General features: G+C 38.4%; 1 protein-coding gene across 1 annotated transcript; it reads right to left on the bottom strand.

Moving 5' to 3' along the window:
* LOC133983363 (pituitary tumor-transforming gene 1 protein-interacting protein) lies at positions 1–20,262 on the bottom strand. The gene is made up of 7 exons (XM_062422429.1): positions 19,984–20,262; positions 19,673–19,719; positions 18,910–19,018; positions 14,721–14,829; positions 13,412–13,477; positions 6,267–6,313; positions 1–444 (listed from the first exon to the last, which is right to left on the bottom strand). Exons 1-7 carry the CDS (start codon positions 20,102–20,104, stop codon positions 395–397), a joined length of 549 nt encoding a protein of 182 aa, XP_062278413.1. The 5' UTR covers positions 20,105–20,262; the 3' UTR covers positions 1–394.
* Positions 20,263–22,582: the final 2,320 nt, after the last annotated feature.

The raw sequence follows: 22,582 nt of genomic DNA, 5'->3' as shown, positions 1-22,582 counted from the left end.
TTAGAAGAGAGGGTTTTTATTTGTGTCAGAATGTATCTGCTTTACGATCATAATGTTGTATTTCATAAATCAATACTGTATTTACAAAGTGCAAAGACTGATATGAAACTACAATATTTAAAAAGAGATAACACGTACAGACTTTTCTGAATACAAAGTGCAGAAAGCATTAAAACAAGCATTCGTCCAAAACACACAAACACAGCATCCTAATAATAATAAAAAAAAGAAATCAGAAGGCAAAACAGATTCAGATTTTATTCAATCAGGCGATGTGGACGACTGCAGAATTCGTCACTTTGTCGTCACGGTGGGGAAAAAAAGAAGGCGTCGCTAAACAAAAAAAAGACAGAGGAACAGCTGGACATGTGGGGAACTCTGCGATACAGCTGTTCTACTCGTTCTCAAACTTGCTGTATGGGTGGTCCGAGTCACCGACCAGACCTGCAGAGAGGAGAGAGGAGACTAAATGAAAACACAAAACTCAGAGTGGGTCAAAGAACATGATGTGTTGTATTCTTTTACTTTGATTTTCCCTTCATCTGGGGGCTAATAGAGCTTCTCTGGGTCAGAACCCTGAGTAGACCACAGTCATACACTTGATAAAATGACTCGGAAAATCAGTGAAAGTTCAGTTCAGTCCACCCTGTCTACTACTACTACTACTACTACTTCAGTTAGTGCCTTCCTACAACCTCCGAGATTAAAACAAGCAGTCAAGAGGCTCTCAAGTGAGTTGTGGGAGACAGTAAAAAGTGAAGCAGCAGACTGTTAGTCCCTTCAATAACACTACATCCTTCCGTTCCCATGATGCTACTCAATCACATCTTTCATTAGACCTCCAGATGAGGGTCTAATGATAATGAGGATAATAAAAATAATGATTCATACTATCTCACACTGCACTCTAACTTTTTATTCTCCTGTCATTTTATTTCTACTTTTAATTATATTTAAATGTCTTTTTATTTTGCCATGTGTTGCTTTTAAATCCTGACTTGATGCATTTTATGTTTTATATAAAGCATTTTAAATTCCTTGTTGATGAAATGTGATATACTAATAAATGTGCCTTGCCTTCATCCACGTTTTTCAAACACTTTAGTTTAATGCACGTTTACTGTTACAAATTTGAGTTGTCAAGCCTAAACTGAGATCAGCCAGATGACATCACTAGTGTCATTCCATCCGACTTAAGCTGAGTATTACTGTCCATAAAATAAGAAGGAAATATTGTTGTTTTAAGCTGGTGAAACAGCTGTGGGACAGCTTGTAAATGAGTTAAAGCACATTATTGAAAAACACTTGTGTAGAACAAAAACTTTATATATTGAATAAAGTATCTGTTTTTTCTTCAGGGAATCACAACATCTTAATGAAAACAATGATAAAGTATAACGATTCAGTATTACTGTTCTTCTCATAGTAAAAGATGCTTTAGTTTGCTTCACTGAAGGCTTAAAAACATCTATATGAATCACTTCTTCAACCCAGTTACAGTGAGGAACTTTATTTAACTTTTATCTATGAGATAGGACGTTGCGTGTAACAGAAATAGAGTCACAGATATGCGTGTATAGTTGCTGTGGTTTTGGATTATTGTATAGCATGATAATGATAGATAAGAGTCAACTGGAACACAGGCCAACCAGAAACACTGCTGACAAAACAACAGCTGGACTCAAAGATTAACAAAAGGCAGCTGAGGGAATTTAAGGAAGTCCAAACTGTTTTACTTTCTCTATCATGCAAACTTTCTCTAAAATGTTCATCGAACTCAGTAAAGTTTCAGTCTCCATGAGCTGAGCCTGAGATTCTAACAGAGACAGGTTAGACTCATTAAGACTAATTTGAGGTGTCAGGCTGCTCTGTGTGCGTGTGTGTGCGTGCGTGTGCGTGTGTGTGCGTGTGCGTGTGTGTGTGTGTGTGTGTGTGAGAGAGAGAGAGCTGGAGACAGGACATGCATTAAGACTAGCTTTGCATAAAGACTAGAAGGAAAGAGGAATGACTAAACTGACTGTGTGCACACTTTGAAAAATACATGTACCAACACCTCATCTGTTTAATCTGTACATAAACAAACATGTAAAAACTGCTATTTGTGGTTTTAGTGGGAGTTACATAGTGTAACTACTACTTGTTGAAGCACAGCTGGATACACTGAGTACAGTGACTGTGCAGCTTCTTGCAGTTTTGTTTTCAGTCATTAAACCTGGACAGAGTCTTACTGTATATCTAAACCTGTGCTCACTGACTGGACCTGCACTAAAGCTGCAGATGCTGCACAGAAGTACAGTGTGGATGGATACAATGTTCATCAAGATACCGCTAAGCTTTTTTTTTACATAGATTTTTTTTTTAAGTGTGTGTTAAACTAGCAGTCAGGTGTCCATATGAACAGTGAAAGAAGTTTTCCTCTCTGTATTCATTCCTCCTGTTCATATGATTATTAAAAGATCTTCTTCAAATGTGCATTCAATGGAAGTGATGGAGGACTAAATCCACAGTGAGTCCACGCAGTCATTTAAAAGTAGATGTGAAGCTTATATGAGTCTTCATCAGTGTGAGTTAGTCATATCAAGTGATATCTGACACATTTACAGTCTTTATAGCATCACATATCCTCTTAGTGTTTCCCTGTTGAGCTGTGGTGGAAGTATAGTAACAAAAAGACTTTGGTACTAAAAACACTGTAACGTTGAAACATAGAAGATGAAGATTTGACTCATTTGGACGACTGAAGCTTCATATTAGCTTCAGATCAACTTTTAAATACATGTTTACACAGAAGGATGACTGTGGATTTAGTCCTCCATCACTCACATTGTAAGTGCATTATGAAGAGATCTTCTAATGGTCAGTATGAACAGGAGGAATGATTACACGAAGAGAAGCAGGTTTAAATGTTCATTTGGGCTCCTGACTGTTGGTTTAAGACAGACCTGACAAAATGTAAACCTGGCCTTTAAGCCTGACCCTGGATTTCCACAGGGTCCGTCAGCGGCACCTTACAGCTGCGCCACAGTTTAGCTCCGTCCTCTGCCCAGCGTCAACTCACACCAGGAGCGTTACAGCAGCCGAGCGGTGCCTTGCGAGCCAGCAGTATTCCCGCGAGATCACGCGATAATCGCGAGACCGCGAGATCCCGCGAACTGGGTGTATAAAGTCAACAACAAGAAACAACTGGTTTCTTTGATTCTCGGACGTGAAACGAGACCCTCTGATCGATTGACTGCTGACCTGGGGCCACCGGTTATGACGTAATGTGGATGTGAGGTTGTGATCTGCGCATTGTGTTTTATTTTGAAAGGGGACGGAAGTTTTATTATGCCGATTCTGTGTCTGACTTCCTGTCTGGTGCAATCTGCTCTGTTGAGCTTGTCGCGAGTTAAAAACGTGTCCGTGAAAAATAGAAATGCTGCGGATTGATAGCGCTGCGGCGCGGAGAGCCGCTGCTGGGACGTTGCTGAGACGTTGCTGACACGCTCCCTGTGGAAATACTCTCATTGATTATAGTGTTACCTATCAGCTCCGGTCACCGCGGCGCAGCTGTAACGTGCCGCTGACGGACCCAGTGGAAATTGGGCTTGAGAGATCCAGTTTAGTGTTTAATCACTCCTGTACTGTACAGCCACCTGTGTACAGGTTATACAGGCTATGGCACCATGCAGGGAATGCATTATACAATATACACTTGCTGGGATAATTTTTCCTGAACTGAAGTTTTGCTAATTTTTCTGCACAAGCCCCTTGTTGACCCTCCTGCAGTTTAACCTTGGTCAACAATCCTCATCCCTTTATGAGATCCAGTGCTTTAAAGTGGTGATTCTCAAACTTTTTCATATCAAGGACCTCTCAGTTGACACAAATTATTAAGATTCTGTCCCAGGATGCCCTATCTGATGCTGTATTACAGAGCACATATGAAACTCATATTTCATATCATCTCATTCTGTCATTGTGTAATTTATAGTGAAAATAAATGATCCCCTTTTGGCTGGGGACCTCCCTAGAAGCACCTTAAGGAGCCCAGGTTTAAGAAGCACTACTTTAAGGAATCACAGTTCTTAGTGTTCAGAGGTTGTACGGCAGCTCTCTGGATTGTGTTTCACAGAGCAGAGCAGAGTGAATATGAAAGGAGCCTCGTCTGCAATCCCCCTGTGGAACTAATGAGAGCAGGAGGCCTGAGAAGCAGACCACCATCCATCACTCTGTCATGTTGTCCATACAAAAAACCACATAACCTGACATCTTACTACACTGATGCTGCCAGGGGGATTCACTGCTAATACACACACACACACACACACCACACACACCACACACACACACACACACACACACACACACACACACACACACACACACACACACAGCCAGGAATAACAGTCAATCAATAGGAAGTGATTCCTCGTTCACAATTGAAATTTCTCCCACATCAATAGCAGGAAATTAATGATTCCCCCTTCATCAAAGCTCTGACAGAGGGGATGTTTTAAACTTTAATCTTAACAGTCTGCTGAAGTTACACAGCTCCATCCTGAGGGTACAGTCATTTATCAGCCGGCATAGCTTTGGTTTTAACTTTTGGAAGGGAGATTTTCTTTTGTCAGACTTGTACTTGCTCTCTATCACTTGTTTCTCTTTCATAGACACATATGCACACACATACATGTACATATAAAGAGCCTGACTCTGCTTAATGTTTACTTTACTGAAACTGGTCTGTGTCATGATTTCCTCTCAGATTTTTAATTTTATTGATACAGTACTTAACTATAGATCTGAGACCAAAATGAATATTTAACAATAACACATCACAGACTGTCACAGTCAATGTTACAATAAAATACATCTGGAGGCTATGTGCTGCTCTGTAACCATCTGCTGTAAGGTTTTCAAACCTCACCTGAGAGGCTGCAGCTCACCTGTCTGAGTCTCTGTGCTGCTCAGGCTGCTGCTGACAGGATTTTCAGAATAAAATGATGCCTGACAGTCACGGACAGATCAGCTGCTAAGCGGCTAATTTAGCTCATAAATAATGTTTATATCTTAATGTCAGATATGCAATAATAACTGTTTTTGATCCATTCATGGAAAAGGGGTGAGCTGGCATTAAATAATAAATATTTCTCCCACGAAAAGATGAATGTTTGGATTGATTACTGAACATTCTTATTAACTAAGCTTGACTGTTAATTAAACATTGGTTTCTATTTTTTTTAACAAAAAATGCTAATCCGAACAGATTAAACACCAAACCTAGTGCTGCATGTCCCTGTTGATAATCCAGGCAGAAGGCAGAGAAATAAAGGAGCAGTGTTGCTCTTGTACTGCAGGTTTTTTGGATGAGGACTAATTGATGTGTTTGGCAAACATAAAGCTGAGCTGTTAACTCCCCAACCCAATAAAGTGAGTGATAGAGTTGCTAATGTTGTCCTTCACTCTGTTACAGGAGCATCTGCAGTCCTGAATGACACTTACAAACAAACAACAAACCTCTAACCTGGCAAAATAGCATGACAGGCTAACTAGCTTACAATGTACATTAGTATCTAAATGTTACTTTCAAGTCCAAGCTGCATTATTTAGTGTTTGCAGATTATTGTATGCTAAGTATGACCTGTACTGGATGCAATCACAGTTTCACATGTGAAGAAATGCAAAACTTGACTGGCTCGCTATGTTAGTTGCTGAGTGGCTAAGCTAGGAAAATCAACCTAATGTTCAATGAACTCAATGAGTGTGAAGTTATCATAACTGAACACACATGCCAAAAACAAACAGACTCAAGTCCTTTAAGATATGTTAAAAAATAAAAATTGGTGTATTTTGCCATCACTGATCCTCCATACAGACACACAGTGTTTGTTAGGACAGACTGTGACATCAAGATTGTTCACCATTCCTTGTCTGTTGCTTCAGTGACCTAAAAAATTCTGCTCAGTCATGAGCAGGCTTATATTTGACACCAGTATATGATAAATTATGCTTAAATTGATTTAAACAGACAGGAGTTGGTGTAACCTATACGTGACCTGAATTAGCTCATTTAAGGACAAGTCATATACTGCTGAATAATGCATTGCTGGAGCAGGAGATGGAAATGAAATTTTATGACAATATCCCGTTCAACATGTATCTCAGACAAAGCTGACACAGACAGAGGAGAGAGGAGGGCTGAGTTTACATCAGATCAGACTATCATTTAAGAGGTTGAATGGAATCCACATGGTAATATAATGTTGATGAAGGTTTGAACGTACCATACTTCTTGCGGATTTCATCATGTCTTGCCTGCCTCTCCACCTTCCTGTAAAAAAACACAAGAAAGTAGATAAAGTTATTCCACAGGTCAGAAAAACATTTTGCTTTCACACCTGGAGGTTGGTCCAGTTGGTCCAGAGCACAGAAATAAACAGGTGAAAAACAGACAAGTTGTTGCCTTTTATTTCTGAGTGTAACCCTAAAGTCACTGGACAGTTTTGATGATATTATCCTGTTCTTAATATGCTTCTTTTTCATATCTGGTGTATCTGTATCATGTATCTGACACTGTATCTTATGAAAAAACTATTTATTATAATTATTATGACTCAAAACTGAAACTGGACCTCAAGTTATGAATAATGAAGGAGAGCCAGAAACAGGAAGAAAAAGAGGAACCTCTATTGAAACAATGCATGGGAGATAATTACTGTGTCACTGCATTTCAATCATTTTTTAATGATGAACTGCTCAAATACACAGAACAGGAAAACAAGCTGCTCCTCACTTTTTGATTATTTGGGGAAAAGGTGCATGTAAGTGACGTCTTTACAAAATGACAAAAAGCAGATGGCTTCCTTGACGATTCATGTCTGGAAGATGGATTTAATGAAATCACTCATATACTGTGAAAAATGATGTTGTTGGTCTGTTGGTTCTTAGCCTGGATAAGATATTTTTACATTGATAGTGTTTTGGCTTTTTAACAAACTTAGAAAATGATGTTAGTAATGGATTTGATAATTAAACTACCGGACTGATTGTTGAGTTAACACTGCAAGAACAACCATGAGATCATACTATCATGTATTGTACCTGTGACCAAGAAAAGACAACAATAAAGCTACACAATATGACAACATTACGAACAATTCCCATACAATATATAAATTCAACAATTAATATCATATTCAATGTTACTATCATTATCAATGTTATCAATGTATTCAAAATCACATAGATCATTTAATATCCTGATAACGACACCTATCTCGATATAGCACATTTTAATGAATAAATAGTTGGTCCATGCGAGTATCCTGCTGAAGGAGGTCACTGCCATCATGGAATACTGTTGCTATGAAGATGTACCTGATCAATGCTAACAATGCTGAGGTAAGAGTTTCTCTATATGCTAGGACTGAAGGTTTCCCAATAGAATATTACCCAGATAATCACATTGCCTTCATTGACTTGCCTCTTTACTACACTGTATCCTGGTGCCATCTCTTCCCCAGGTAAAAGACACACACACAAACACACACACACACACACACACACGGCCATCCACACAATGTAAAAGAAAAATGTGATTCATCAGACCAGGCCACCTTCTTATAGTGCTCCATGGTTCAGTTCTGCAGTGGACAGGGGTAAGCAGAGGCACTCTGACCTGTCTGCAGCTATGCAACCCTACACACGTCAAGCTGCGATGAAGTGTATTTTCTGACAGCTGTCTATCATAGTCAGCATGAACTTTTGCAGCAGTTTGTGCTACAGTAGCTCTTCTAAGGGATCAGACCAGATGGACTAGCATTCACTTCCCACGTGCATCAGTTGTCCCCCCTTATAGCCCTTTTGGTAAGTACTGACCACTGCATACTGGGAACACCACAAAAAACTTTCCATTTTAGAGATGCTTTGACTCAGTCATCTAGCCATCACAGTTTGGCCTTTGTCAAAATCACTCAGATCCTTACCTTTGACCATTTTTCCTGCTTCAAACACATCAACTTCAAGAACTGACTGTTCACTGACTTGTTCACCTAATATATTCCACCCCTTGGCAGGTGCCACTGTAATGAGATAATCAATTTTATTCACCTCACTTGTCAGTAGTTTTAATGTTGTGGCTGATCTGTGTATAACTCTGCTCGAAAAACTGCAATCTAACCCCTACACCACAATGTGGAAGAAGAAAAAACTAAAATAACTACAGGATGGTACTTCCTCTGTTTTTCAATGCACCATTCCATCCATAGCAGCTATAAAAGAATGAAAAACCATTCCTCATGGAGAATGACATTTAAATTCTGGCTTGCTCTTGAATGTTAAGTCATAATTTTTTCACTCCTCACAGCCTTCAGTTCTACTTTTTAGCCGGCGGTGAAACACCAACAGGCCTGCCATCAGCCCTTCACTCAGCCTTTCTGATGAGTAACAAAAGCCTTGGGAGCCTGGAGGAGGTTTTTCAGCTCCGGACGTCACTTCACTTCATCTCTGCACAAAGAGCTGGTGTAAATCAGTTGCTTGCTTTATTGCCACGTTGTGATCTGTGAGCAATCAGGGTGGCTGAGCGCTGCATGCCATCTGTCCCCCTGCCCCTCCACCGCCTTGCATTGCTTCTAATTGACTGACATGTTTAAACACTCGGCGCATAAATGTGGCACTGTGCAACAAGTGGGAAAAGAAACCGAAGAGCGGAGCCTGTGCAGTCATTAATGGCAGTCATTAAAATGAGGTAAAAGGAAGAAAATCCCAGATTGGATAAAGACTTCATCATTGTGGGAACATTTGTTACCTTGTATGGCCCCAAGATGTTGCCTTTGCATAGTTATGTCATGTGTTTTAACTGTTTAAACTGTCATATTGGGCTGGAAAAGACGTCCTGAGTTTTAGCCACATGAAGTTGAGCTACATCAGATTTGACAAATGGTTTATTGTAAGATATGATATGGTCAAGTGCTGTAAGTCGGCTGCTACCGAGGACCAATAATAATATAATTAAGTACATCAAACATGCTGAAAACTGCTCCCATGTTCACTATCAAAATGAAAAGAGAGCCTTGAGAGTTTGAGCAGTATCATTATTGTTCGATAAAGATTCTAACAGATCTAAACGTCGTCCGTTACACCCTTTTTGTTTTCCAAAGGAAGGCATGACAGGAAAAGGTTTGGGAATCCTTAACGAAGCCTGGGAGGAAAATCTTAATGGTTACATTGAGCTGCTTTTTCTTTGAGGGAAGCTAAACTTAAAAAGATAGTCTAATTGGGATGGGTTTGAATCTCGCATTTAGCAGTCGGGTTTAAAACTTCTCTTTTGTGCCCGTCTAAACTTGTGAGAAGGCTTAACAGTAAGCTGCTACTGAACATATTTTCATTATCTGTTTTTTCAATGAAGAGGTTTAACAGCTTAAATACAGTTTCAAAAAAGGCTTTCTTGCATTGATAAGAGCAAACTTCTGACAAAAATTCCAAATAGTGTGATTATTTTAATGGTAATTGGAGCTTAAAAAGCAGTAGCATCACTTAGCGTTTAAAAAGCTGAACGGGTCAACCACTCATGGGAAGTTTGGAGGATTTCCGTCAGACTGCTCTTCACTTCAGCCTCAGCCTCAGATGACTGTGAACAGGGCCTGGCTCTCTGGAGGCCAGGCAGCGGTGTCTAGAGGCGCTAGTCTTTCCCATGATGGGTCCGATCTATTCTGAATGTCCTGTTCTATGTAGGTCACTGCACAACTCCGACTTCTGAGATTTGATCATGCACGAGGCGGGTGGGGAACCCTGACTGGATTCTCAGGCGCATAGAGAGTTGGATAATTCAGCTTACAGACACACACACACACACACACACACACACACACACACACACACACACACACACACACACACACACACACACACACACACACACACACACACACACACACACACACACACACACACACACACACACACGGAGAGCCATGACTTGGATGTTCCCTGCGCTGCGAGTGATGATGATAAACCGCAGTTACTGACTACGTTTCTGCACGACTGCCCTGCTTACCCACACATCACCCAGACGTCCTCGGGAGGATGAACGCACCGGGAGCGCAGGCACTAAATAGAAAGATGAGGCTGAAACATTTATGGAGCGCAGGAAGAGGAGGGCTTCCAGGTTTACGGACTGCTACAACACACACACATACACACTGCTGTATGATTCACTGACCAACACTGCTTCTTTGACAGTGGATGTTGCTCCACAGGATGTAGCTCGCTCTATTTATGACCACATTACCAAAGAGCAGCTGCTCAGCCATGACAATCCAATTGGTGTTTTTTGGGATGCGAGTAGAGGGACACTGAGCTCCTCCTTTGGGACGTGGACTTGTCAGGGGCTACACACACACACACACACACACACACACACACACACACACACACACACACACACACACACACACACACACACACACACACACACACACACACACACACACACACACACACACACACACACACACACACACACACACACCAGTTGCTTGAATCCCAAACATACAATGGGCCCTTTTGTTGAGCACTATGAACTATTCTGTAGAAGGAAATCCCATGTAGGTCCTACTGGGATATCTTGAGAGGCAACCCTCCCTTCTCCTTCACCCCAGTGTGATGCTTTTTACTTCATGAAACTCAACCTGAGATAAAAGATGTGATACTGCTATTTTATCAGATTTGTATTATATGAACAGGATTTTTGTTTACTATGGTCCACATTTTCTTGTAGAGAATTTTTAACTCGTCGCTAAAACATTCTGGATGCTGAAAAAGAACATGAGTTGTTTTTGTCTACCAGGGAGGTTATGTTTTAGTCCTGTTTATCTGCCTGTCATTTTATTTATTCTCAATGAAACACAGTGGAAAGTCATGCTTAAAGAAGGAAGTGCTGGTAGTGCCATCATGTGGCCACTTTCATTCATAACTCAGATGTAAAAAGAGACTGTTGCAACAACATCCGTCACTTGAAAACTGCTTCTGTGTATTTTTAAAAACACTAATCATCACTCATATTTCATTTAATCTCTGCCATGTGTGGTACATATTTGAATGTCCCAGAAATAAGAATAATTTTATATGCTTATATATCTTGTAATTGGTAGTCAAATGATGTGACCTAACTCACATACACTTATATAATTCTGAAACATTAAACACAGTGAAAACAGTGAATGTAAGTTGCCATAACTCTGGTGGTGAGTCTGTCTCACTTGGTATCTTGAAGAGTTCATCTTTTTTCAGGTATTCTCCAAATATCAGCACAGTTTATCACTCTGTGATGCTGATCTGGATCCAAATGTACATATACAAATACATTTAGAGCACCTTGGGATTATCTATGAGTAGCCCTCTGCAGTTCACCTAAACAAGTTATTTGGTGTAAAATGATCTGATACCAATTCAACCTAATACTGTCCTCAACTAACGTATGTGTAGTGTATTCATATGAGTAATGATGTGTAATATTTATACAGTTATGTATGTGCATATACTTTTTTCTTTTTCCTTATTGTATATGTATTTAAGTTTTTTCTTTCTCTGTTATTTATTTTATTCATCTGGGGTTTAAAAAAAACTTTGTTTAAGCTTTATTTTGTGTCTATAGGTGGGGAGGGGTAGACAGGTATGTTTTGCATGGTTGGGTGTGGGAGTATTATATTCTGGTGGTTATGTTTGTTAAACTGTTCTTAAATAAATAAAAAATATTGTTACAAAAAAAATTGAATTATAATTCAGAATGACCCTTTACTGTCTTTCAGTGCCATCATATTTTGTTTTCAAAAATCTGTCCAAAATCATGAGTCCAAGCAAACTACAATTAAATACAGAATGACATAATAACAACTTTAAAGTTTTATATGATGTCATGCTTAAAGCAAAAACCACCTGAGCAGTACTTATATTATATCACATGGGGTTTTGTATGTATGTTCAACATGATGACATGTAGATATAAGGAAAATATCATCTTGAGTATTGGATATATTCAGTGTTGCCCACAGAATTTTGAAGAATATTATGGTGATGTCTCAGTCCGAAGAACATTTTGTACATTTTTAAGTCAAAGGCCTCATTCTGGTGCACTCTGAGAGCAACATTAAGAGGTTATATCTAGAATTTTTTTTTGTGCTTTAGTAATTTAACTACTGGTTGAACTGGTGATGACACAGCCACAAAGCACAAGATAGACATTTTACCAGTTTATTTAATGTTCCAATCAAACAATCAAAACAGACCAATGCCCATATTTCCGCTGTGAAACAAAGAAAGCAGAAGTGATTATCTAAGTTCAACTAGTTAATTACTTATGAACATTATGTTTCAGTAAATATCTTTATCTACATTGTGTTTCTTCAATTAACTAAACTAACTGTCTGCTAATCAATAAAAGACCTGGATCAGGATTATAGTTGATTTATTGTACAAATGGAAATAAAGAAGATCTCTCATTAAGACTTTGCTTTTTTAATCTGAACCAACCAAAGCAGTATAATGTTGCTGCTGCTGTGTTTTAAATAGCATGCAGGTGTTTCACATTCAGAGGTGAGAGGCTGAGCTGCATGGTTGAGTGGAGGTGTGTGGGGAAGTTTATTTGTGCAGTTGAACGTAACCGCTGTGAAACAACCAGAAAATAACGTTTTATTGATCTGATTCAGCTGCTTTCTTACTGTCTTCATTCACTCTCTAGCTCGCTCAACCACAGCTGCTAATAACAGTCCTGTAGCCGCTTACTGACGGAGCAACTCTGTCCGCGTATTCAGTGTCCGGACCTTTTATACAGAACAGAGAGGAGGAATAAAGTAGTAGTGTTCCTGCATTGAACAGACTCTTTGAGAGCAGAGGAGAGCAACGCGACAGCAAACAGCAGCAGAGGCTAATGTTAGCTGCCTCTCTCTGTCTCAGCGGGGAAACAGTAGAAAGTTGTCACAACTTCCTTTCAGTAATTCAACAATATAATCCGCACAAAATGTCTCATCCTATATCTCGTTTGCTCAATATACGGCTCAGCCCTAAAACAACGTAACGTTTTGGAGAGTGTACAGACGCGTTCAGCTACTGTGGTGGAACAAATTAGATTATGGCCGGCCGCCACAGTCTATATAATTAATGGGAAACACTGGATATTGATAGACAGCTAGACTTTACAGCCACATGCTCATTTCTAGTATTATTTTGGAATGAGATGAGAGAAATATAGAGTTACAAATAAAGATTGGAAACGTGAGAACCTCTCCTGATAAAATACTGTTTCCTGTTGAAGAGTTATTAAATGCAGGTAAACACACTGTCAGATGGAACGGTTATCAAAACAAACATGCTTATAATTTGTTACTGTTAACTTGAAACCTGTTAGACCTAAGTGTAGAGTGGAGGCTCTTACCTGTCTTCAGAACGCTGTTTGATCTCCTCTCTCCTTCTGGCAAATCTCTCCTCATCTCTGTCTGGTCTGAAGATATAAACAAGCATGAATACATCATCAGAAATACTACTGTTCACAGAACTGAGAATAACACAAACATGTTCATGCGGATGTGACAAATTACATTATTCTCCACATTCGCCAAATCTGCTTAAGGGATATTCTATTAAAAAACATAACTTCGAAATGTTGCATTCGCCAGAGCACGACTTATATTTCAAGTCAGTTTTATTTATGTAGCACCAAATCACAACAGAAGTTATCTCAGGGCACATTTCACAAAGAGCAGGTCTAGACTACACGCTTTAACTTTACTCTCATCTTATTCTCATCTCATTTATTTATTTAGCCTGAGAGAGGAAAGGAAATTGATGTTTAAACATAAACTGAGAGCTTTTGCTACAGAAATAAGAAGTATCACCTAAGGTAAATGAAATCTAACCAAATGTAACTACAGGGTAATTTCAAAGGAGTAGTGTGTAATATATAGTGGCATCGAACAATGAGGTTGTAGATTGCAACCCACTGGTCCCTCACCCATCCCTTCCCTTTCAAGCATGTGTATGTGCGTGTGTGTTCTGGTTTTTCTCCTCAGCCCATTTGTCTGTCAGATGATGGACATGAATGAGACTCTTACACCCACAGGACTGTCAGTGTGTGACAGGTCAGCCTGCAGTTGATTGACTGACATGACATTTTCATTTCACTGCAGCACAATGAGAGCACCACACACACACACACACACACACACACACTTTTCTCATAAAAGCAGCTAATATAATGAAGCTACAACAGCGGAGGCTGGGGTAGCTACTATAGTATTGACATGGTTGATTTGTGTTAGATTTAATTGATTCTATTGTTAAAACAATACTAATTTTGAGTTAGTCGTATTATATGGAAAAATGAAAATGGTTTGTTTTTGGAGATGGTTCCCATTTAGAACTGGTTCAACATATTCATCTTTAGGATTTGAATTTGTTGCCTCTACCAGAATTCCATATATGGCTTGGTTTGAAGTCACATTTATATTAGGTAAACAATTTATTAGATACTGTTGCAATAAAATATAATAGCACCATAATACATTTCTATCTTTATGAACCAAATCAGTTTTTGCTGACATTGGATCAAAGAGCTGTTGATTCGACTTTGGTCATTTTTGAAGTCACATTCAGTGACAGTCATGCACAGAACTGAACTGCATTAATTCTAAGAGGGTTATGTTACCCTTTCATTGAAATGGCATTGAGTTGTAATTTCACTTTACCCTGATCGACGCTTCTTGCAGCAACAGCAGCAGCAGCAGCACACAGCGATGCTGAGGAGGATGGTTCCACCCAGCACAGCCATGGTAATGATCAGGGCTTCAAAGTTCACTGAATCACACAAGAAAAATGCTACATTAATATCTGACATAGAAGTACACATAATACATCAAAACATAAACAATAGTGTGTTTGTGTTGTAGGGGTGACGTTTTGGATCCCTGTTTCCACTGAATCTATTATGGCCAATGGTGCCATCTGCTGACCACCTCTTACAACTGCAAATAGCAGCATTGTAATTGTGAAAAGACACACTTCCATTTCCGGAGAAAACAAAACTAAGACATAAAACAAAACCTAATGATGTCTGACAGCTTTCCAGTAGCAGTATATACCTCATGTCTGTTTATCACGTGTGGTTGGTAACATATTAAAATAATAAAATCTATTTTCTAGGTCAGTGTAAAAAAATATATAGTAGCAGCAATCATCAGGTCACCGAAATCTCTGATTTTCCTGTAATGTAATAAAAGTTCTTCATTATTGTGACAATTCAATTTTAATTGGCTCTAACACAAATTATATTGACAGAACCCCCCCCCCCCACACACACACACACCTTACTTGGTGATATTTCACAGTGAGACATGAGAAGCAAGTTGTTGCTTTATTTCCTGTTTTTTGATTCTGTAACTCAGCCTGTTCATACATGCCTAAAGCTTTAGTATTTACTAACTAGTCACTCAGTAACATTGCTTTGACGAACTACCAGAGACTTTCAACCATAAAATATGAAGAACAGCATTGAATTAAACTTTGTTGGTAACTATGGAAACATTTTATAATTGGATTTAATATTTTAGCATAGACAATAATAAAAATATGTGGTTGAAAAGTCATAACGTTTCTTATGGCCACTTTTTGTTTTGGCTAAATGTCCTAACAGGAAGTTGAAAATGGTGTCAGGACAATTAAACTTTTTCTTTTTTAATAAATATTTTCATAGCATGCAGTCATATAAAGAACATTTTGTATTTGTATTCATTCTGTTTATATTCAAATGAATTCAATGACCTTTGAGCCTTTGATGGCATGTTTATTCCTACTCATCACTAGTCATGCAAACATAAGCACACATTTGAGCTTGTTTGTTAATTCAGTAAAAAAGTGAACTAAACACAAAAGCTTGTATTTTACCACAAAAATCCCTAAGCTGGTTACTTTTTATCCCAACATCTGGCAGGCTACCGAGAAAATAGGGAAAGTCCGTGTGCTCCACTGATTTGACTCTTCTGTACCTACTGAGTGTTTTGGTGTGCAAAGAGAGGCTGCTGCAAGCTGTAATTTGGTAGAGAAACTCAGCCACACAATAGAGGAAATGGTTGAAGCTCTGGGGGAAAGAGATGTAGGATTATATATTTAAACTGACACCAAAGCAGAATGAAGTGAGAGAGGAACAGAAACTTGGCCGTCTTCTTTCATAGAACCAGGTATCTTTTCTAATTGCTTCCCCCAGCTAAAAGACTCTGTTTGTTCAGCAGAACCTCGCACCACAGCACATATCCCACAGCTATTTTCATCCAAACTCTGAAGGTTGCTGTACTTTATAGAAATAGATCATGTAAGACTTCTAACTGTACACTGGCACGGAGCAACTCAGTTCCATTTCTTCATTAGGTGTTTAAATAGTTGTAATCTCTTAAAACAAGTGTATGAGATCAGCCAATTCTGCAAATATATATGGTTCTGAAGGGCTGCCTCTTACTAATTGATCATTCTGTACATAGACTGTGTGCCCCTCGATTTGTCCTCCATCTCCTTTCTCCTAGCGTAGTTCCTGAATCTCTTCTAGGCATTGACTTAACTGGGTAGAACTGGCACAACTCCTGAAGTATGTAAGTCAGCTCATGTTTACCTTTGAACAAGGGACAAAGTGACCTAACTAACTACCACCCTATTTCAAAATTGTCTCAGCTGTCCCTTTTTATTTATCAAAAGCCTTTGATCAGTTGATCATTTACTCCTGGAGAGACTATAAAGTATTGGGATTGATCCTAATGTCTGTATGGTTAAACATTTACCAGTGTGTAACAGTGGGTAATGTTAGATCTAAATGTCTATCAATAACAAAAGGCATAGGACCACTCCTGTTCACTATTTATATTAATGATATAGTTTCCTTTTTGAAAGTCTGTATTGTCCACCTTTAAGCAGAAGACACATATTGTATACCATTGGGTTGACTCTACAAAAATCAGCTACTGAAAAAATGTAGTTTTCTTTCATCAGTGTATTATTTATCACAAAGTGGTCTGACCGGCATTTGTTTTTATTCATGGTAAAGGTCTTCTCTGAACAATGCCCTGACGTTTCACATTACTTCTTGGCTGGAAAGTTGGAACACTTAACACTCACTCACAGGACTGGTGAGTGCTGCAGTTCCTAGAATTAACACTGATCTGGGAAAGACATACATTTGGAATGAACTGCAGTGTGGTTCAAGTGGGTCAGTTCAGAAATCTAGTAAAAACCCTGATTCATTTCAGGTGTGACTGTTTGACTTATTGTTGTATTATATTACTTTTATTCTATAATTTCAATTGATTCTGATAAAGTTACATATAGGATAACATATAGCAAAGGCCAATACATACCAATATATCAAGGATAGGTCAATATCATCCAATAATATTGTCTGTTGTTCCCTGGAACTCACAGGTGGTCATTTGAGTGGGTCCCCAATAAAATGTATGTTTTTGACCAACTATAGTGGTTATAATCATTGATATATTCATGTATGCTGAAAATGTATCTGAAAATTAATTAATTAAAATCCCAAATCTGTAAATATAATGCAGATATAAAGCAGCAGACAGACAGTGGAAGTCAAGTCATACTTTCTGGGTGAATAAATGCTTAAGTGACACAAAAAAGGGAAGCTAAAGGACGATGAGAATGCTGAGGTTTTAAGTTTCATCAGAAGTCATTAATAACACCAATCGAGCACATTGTGTCAGGAAAGCAGTTTAAAAACGTGCACACAAAGGGAAACCATTTACTGCCATTAGAAACTGATCAATAATCAATAGAAAACGCACATTGTTAGGCTTTAAACAATTAATTAACCAATAATTAACAGCAGCCAACGTTAGACAACCTTACGCTTTAGCAGTTACCTTGTGTTTTTGTAGCGGTATCAAAATGTTTTAAAAAAGCACATATTAGTACTTTGAATTAAGCTGAAGCTCCCTACACCAACCTCCCTTTAAAAAATATGACATATTAACCAATCCTTACATGTCCTCAAAAACACATAACTCTAGAAACACATGATAAAAGGTGTCATATGACAAAAAATCTGGCATCAATATAATCCATAAAGATTCTGTGCAAACTTTACTGGTTGGTTAACTGGTTGGTTTATTGGGAAAGACATAAGAGCATAAGAGGTGAACAGTTTCAAAAACAGAGAATTTTCACTTGGTTGATCAGATATATGTCCAACTGACTCATGACACTGTTAATTCACTGTCTATCGAGTGTGATGGCATTTGAGGAATTTTTTCAGCTGTTTCCTTAGTTGAACTATCCAGTTTGTCATGGTGATTGAGAGTATGAACATGGAAACGCAGATGGTATGAAGATTGTGATAGGTGATTTCTTTTTTTTACAGCAAGGTTCCTTTCGTTTATTGCTTTGATTTCAACATGGTTTTGATGTTCACAGTGTTGCGTTATCAGGGAAAAATAGGGTGCGTCCACTGGACACTTCAATGGTGAGTTTACTGCCTCCTTTCAAATTTGAACATGTCAGAGATGCAGGATGTGTACCCAGCAACATCCATTATTTATGGATATTTGTCTTCCTGTGTTATGGACTTTATACAGTTTATGTTTTGTATTTGTGTATCTGTGTGTGACTTTGTTTTGCATATTGCCTTACCATAAAGCAATACATCTTCAGAGTGCTGAACCTTACATTAACTTCCTCATATCCCTCTACCCACATGCACTGTCTGTATATCTCTGAAAGCAGGCTACGCTTGTCTACTGTGTTCAGTTTCCTTATGCAGCGAGGAAAAACCTCTTTAACACACCAATGGTATGACTGACTGCAAGTCTTGTGACAAATGGAGAAAAAAAAGCAGGTATAGTTACCATCCTTCACATGAAAATAAAACGGCCAACTCACACCAACACACTCCCCAACGGGCCTGGGACAGCTGGCAGACTGATGCAGGCGGCAGCAACCAGCTCACTGGGTAATCAGTGCAATTGTTGGTGGTGAAGCACCACAGACACTGTGCAGACAAAACACAACACAAGCATCAAGCCTCGGCATGTTATGCTTCTATTAAGATCATATATAATGCTCCAGCTGCTGTGATTAGTCAATTAATTACAGACAGAAAGAGTATCTAACTACTTTGGTGATAAATTACGTATTTAAGTCACATTTAAGCTGGTTCCATAATCTAATTTATCAACATTTACTGTTTTCCTTTGTTATAGTAAACTCAATGCATACATTCTTCTGCATTTAAAAATCTTCACACCAAACTCCAAACAAAATATGATTAATTTATGATTAAGACGTTTCCATACCCTTGGAAATTAACTGATGTTAAACAATTTTTTTTTTGTAGTGTTGAAAATAAAATAAAAATGTAACTTTACAAGCTCATACAGCTAACTGCTTTCTGATGGAGGATTAGGTGGAAGCAGAGAAAGCAGTACTAAAAGTTGACATGTTGTTGCAGTAATTACACCTTCAGCTCACTGCTTTACTAAATTCCCTAACGATTAGAGCAGATTGGGAGGTTAAGTAGTCCGCTACATCTGCAAATGAACGGGACCATAAATTCACCGTTTACAGAAGTTTGAAGCTGTAGGGGCAAAGGTCTGATCTCATCATTCAAAAACAACTGCACCGAAACTGTTCGTGACAATCTTACCTTGGCATGTGGTACACAGGTGTCACAGTTTTTGTAGGCAGAGCAGGCTGAAAATAGACAAAGATAAACAGAAACTTAACTACTGGTGAACGGCGGAAGGAAACACGGTAGCGTTGTGGTGCTAGTAGGTCAAGCGGCAAGCTGTGGTTGCAGTCGCACTACAGCAAGTGTGACGTATTTTTAAAATAACACTTTTCCACTAGTTTACAACAAATTCAGTAGCATTAAAGTCTCTAGTTAGCAGGCGACATGTTACTTATGTCAACTATAAATAGTGCTGTATTGGTTTTAAAAAGTCAAATTCAACCTACGTGTTGTTGGTGGCGGAGTCGTTTGGCATTCCCCCTGTCCAACAAAGATAACAAACAACACGACGGCAGCAAAAAGCACCGAAGGGCTCCGTGCTTTTCTCTCCGGCGTTAAATTAGACATCTTTGAAACGTTAACTTTATAACGTTAACGTCTAAAAAAATACACAATATCAGCTCGGCGAGTAGAAACGCTTGCTCTTCTTGCCCCGAACAGCCCTCCGCTGTTTCTGTTTTGCTTCGTATCTACACCTTACGAATGTCACTTCCTGGGTGTCGAGGGTTCGCACTGTTAGGGTTATCGTAGTAGCCCCGGCGGGCGGAGGTTGTGCGTTTTAATAAAGATACAGCGAACCGCCCACTCGCTCTCCACGTACGTGATAGAGACTATACATTCCTTAACGTACCCCTGTTACTGCAGCAGGAGTTTACCACGGAAATTCATTTCCACACATATGAGACTGTAGCTGTGTAAATATTTCAAAATTAACTATGTGCTCTTTTTAACTGTTTGTTTTTCACCATTGGCATGTCAGTAGCAGAAAGAAATGGCTTTATTTTGAATATATTTCCGTATTGAAAGTATCACATTTTACAGTGGCAACTAAAATTGCTGCAGTAGTTTTTGAGGAACTTGTACTTTACCGTAGTATTTCCATGTGATGCTACTTTCTACATCTCAGAAGGAAATATTGTACTTTCTACTCCACTACATTTATTTGACAGCTTTAGTTACTCAGATGAAGATTTGACACAATGGATAATATATCACGCTTTTAAAATACAACATATTGTTAAAGATGAAACCAGTGCTTTCCAACCTTTTTGTCTTTTGACGTCTTACAAAAAGCAGTGTGTAGTCAGGCTCACATTTCAGATGTCTATGAGTTGTTAACAGCTCCACCAAATACTGATTTTTCCCTCTAAACTTCTCACATGGTTTCATTTCAATAAATGTTCAAATGATCCAATATTTCAGCAAAAATCAAAGATTAGAGAAAAAGTCTAAAAACTGAAAACACATTTGTGTTTCAGAACTTTTTTTCTTCTTTCCTCTCCCATTAATCATCTCACCACCCCTCACATTTATCTGCTGACCCTTTGGAGGGGCCCCACCCCTAGGTTGGGAACCACTGGACTAAACTAGCTAACTGTATATAAAGTAGTGTAAACTAGCTCCACCTCCAGCAGCTACAACAGTAACATGCTGCTCTAACACTGATGCTTCACTATTAATAATCTAATGATGTCATAATAATAATATATCAGTCAGAGGACCAAACCACTACTTTTACTGTAATACTGCATACTACATCACTCATAATACTGCAGTACTTTTACTGTAATACTGCATACTACATCACTCATAATACTGCAGTACTTTTACTGTAATACTGCATACTACATCGCTCATAATACTGCAGTACTGTTACTGTAATACTGCATACTACATCACTCATAATACTGCAGTACTTTTACTGTAATACTGCATACTACATAACTCATAATACTGCAGTACTTTTACTGTAATACTGCATACTACATCACTCATAATACTGCAGTACCTTTACTGTAATACTGCATACTACATCACTCATAATACTGCAGTACTTTTACTGTAATACTGCATACTACATCACTCATAATACTACAGTACCTTTACTGTAATACTGCATACTACATCACTCATAATACTGCAGTACTTTTACTGTAATACTGCATACTACATCACTCATAATACTGCAGTACTTTTACTGTAATACTGCATACTACATCACTCAATACTGCAGTACTTTTACTGTAATACTTTAACTACATCACTCATAATACTGCAGTACTTTTACTGTAATACTGCATACTACATCACTCATAAAATGTACATACTTTTACTGTAATACTGCATACTACATCACTCATAATACTGCAGTACTTTTACTGTAATACTGCATACTACATCACTCATAATACTGCAGTACTTTTGCTGTAATACTGCATACTACATCACTCATAATACTGCAGTACTTTTACTGTAATACTGCATACTACATCACTCATAATACTGCAGTACTTTTGCTGTAATACTGCATACTACATCACTCATAATACTGCAGTACTTTTACTGTAATACTGCATACTACATCACTCATAAAATGTACATACTTTTACTGTAATACTGCATACTACATCACTCATAATACTGCAGTACTTTTACTGTAATACTGCATACTACATCACTCATAATACTGTAGTACCTTTACTGTAATACTGCATACTACATCGCTCACAATACTGCAGTACTTTTACTGTAATAGTGCATACTACATCACTCATAATACTGCAGTACTTTTACTGTAATTCTGCATACTACATCGCTCATAATACTGCAGTACTTTTATTGTAATACTGCATACTACATCACTCATAATACTGCAGTACTTTTGCTGTAATACTGCATACTACATCACTCATAATACTGCAGTACTTTTACTGTAATACTGCATACTACATCACTCATAATACTGTAGTACCTTTACTGTAATACTGCATACTACATCACTCATAATACTGCACTACTTTTACTGTAATACTGCATACTACATCG

Source organism: Scomber scombrus, chromosome 7 (genome assembly GCF_963691925.1).
Source record: "Scomber scombrus chromosome 7, fScoSco1.1, whole genome shotgun sequence".
Lineage (NCBI taxonomy): Eukaryota > Metazoa > Chordata > Actinopteri > Scombriformes > Scombridae > Scomber > Scomber scombrus.
The sequence above is the reverse complement of the archived record's forward strand: the minus strand, read 5'-3'. Positions and strand labels throughout refer to the sequence as shown.

Excerpts from the sequence above, each read along its gene's own strand:
- LOC133983363 (XM_062422429.1), bottom strand. The coding sequence starts at position 20,104 with ATGTCTAATTTAACGCCGGAGAGAAAAGCACGGAGCCCTTCGGTGCTT. Across the intron at positions 19,019-19,672 it reads CCTGTGTACCACATGCCAAG|TGTCTGTGGTGCTTCACCAC; the intron begins GTAAGATTGTCA and ends TTGTCTGCACAG. Across the intron at positions 13,478-14,720 it reads TGCAAGAAGCGTCGATCAGG|ACCAGACAGAGATGAGGAGA; the intron begins GTAAAGTGAAAT and ends TTATATCTTCAG.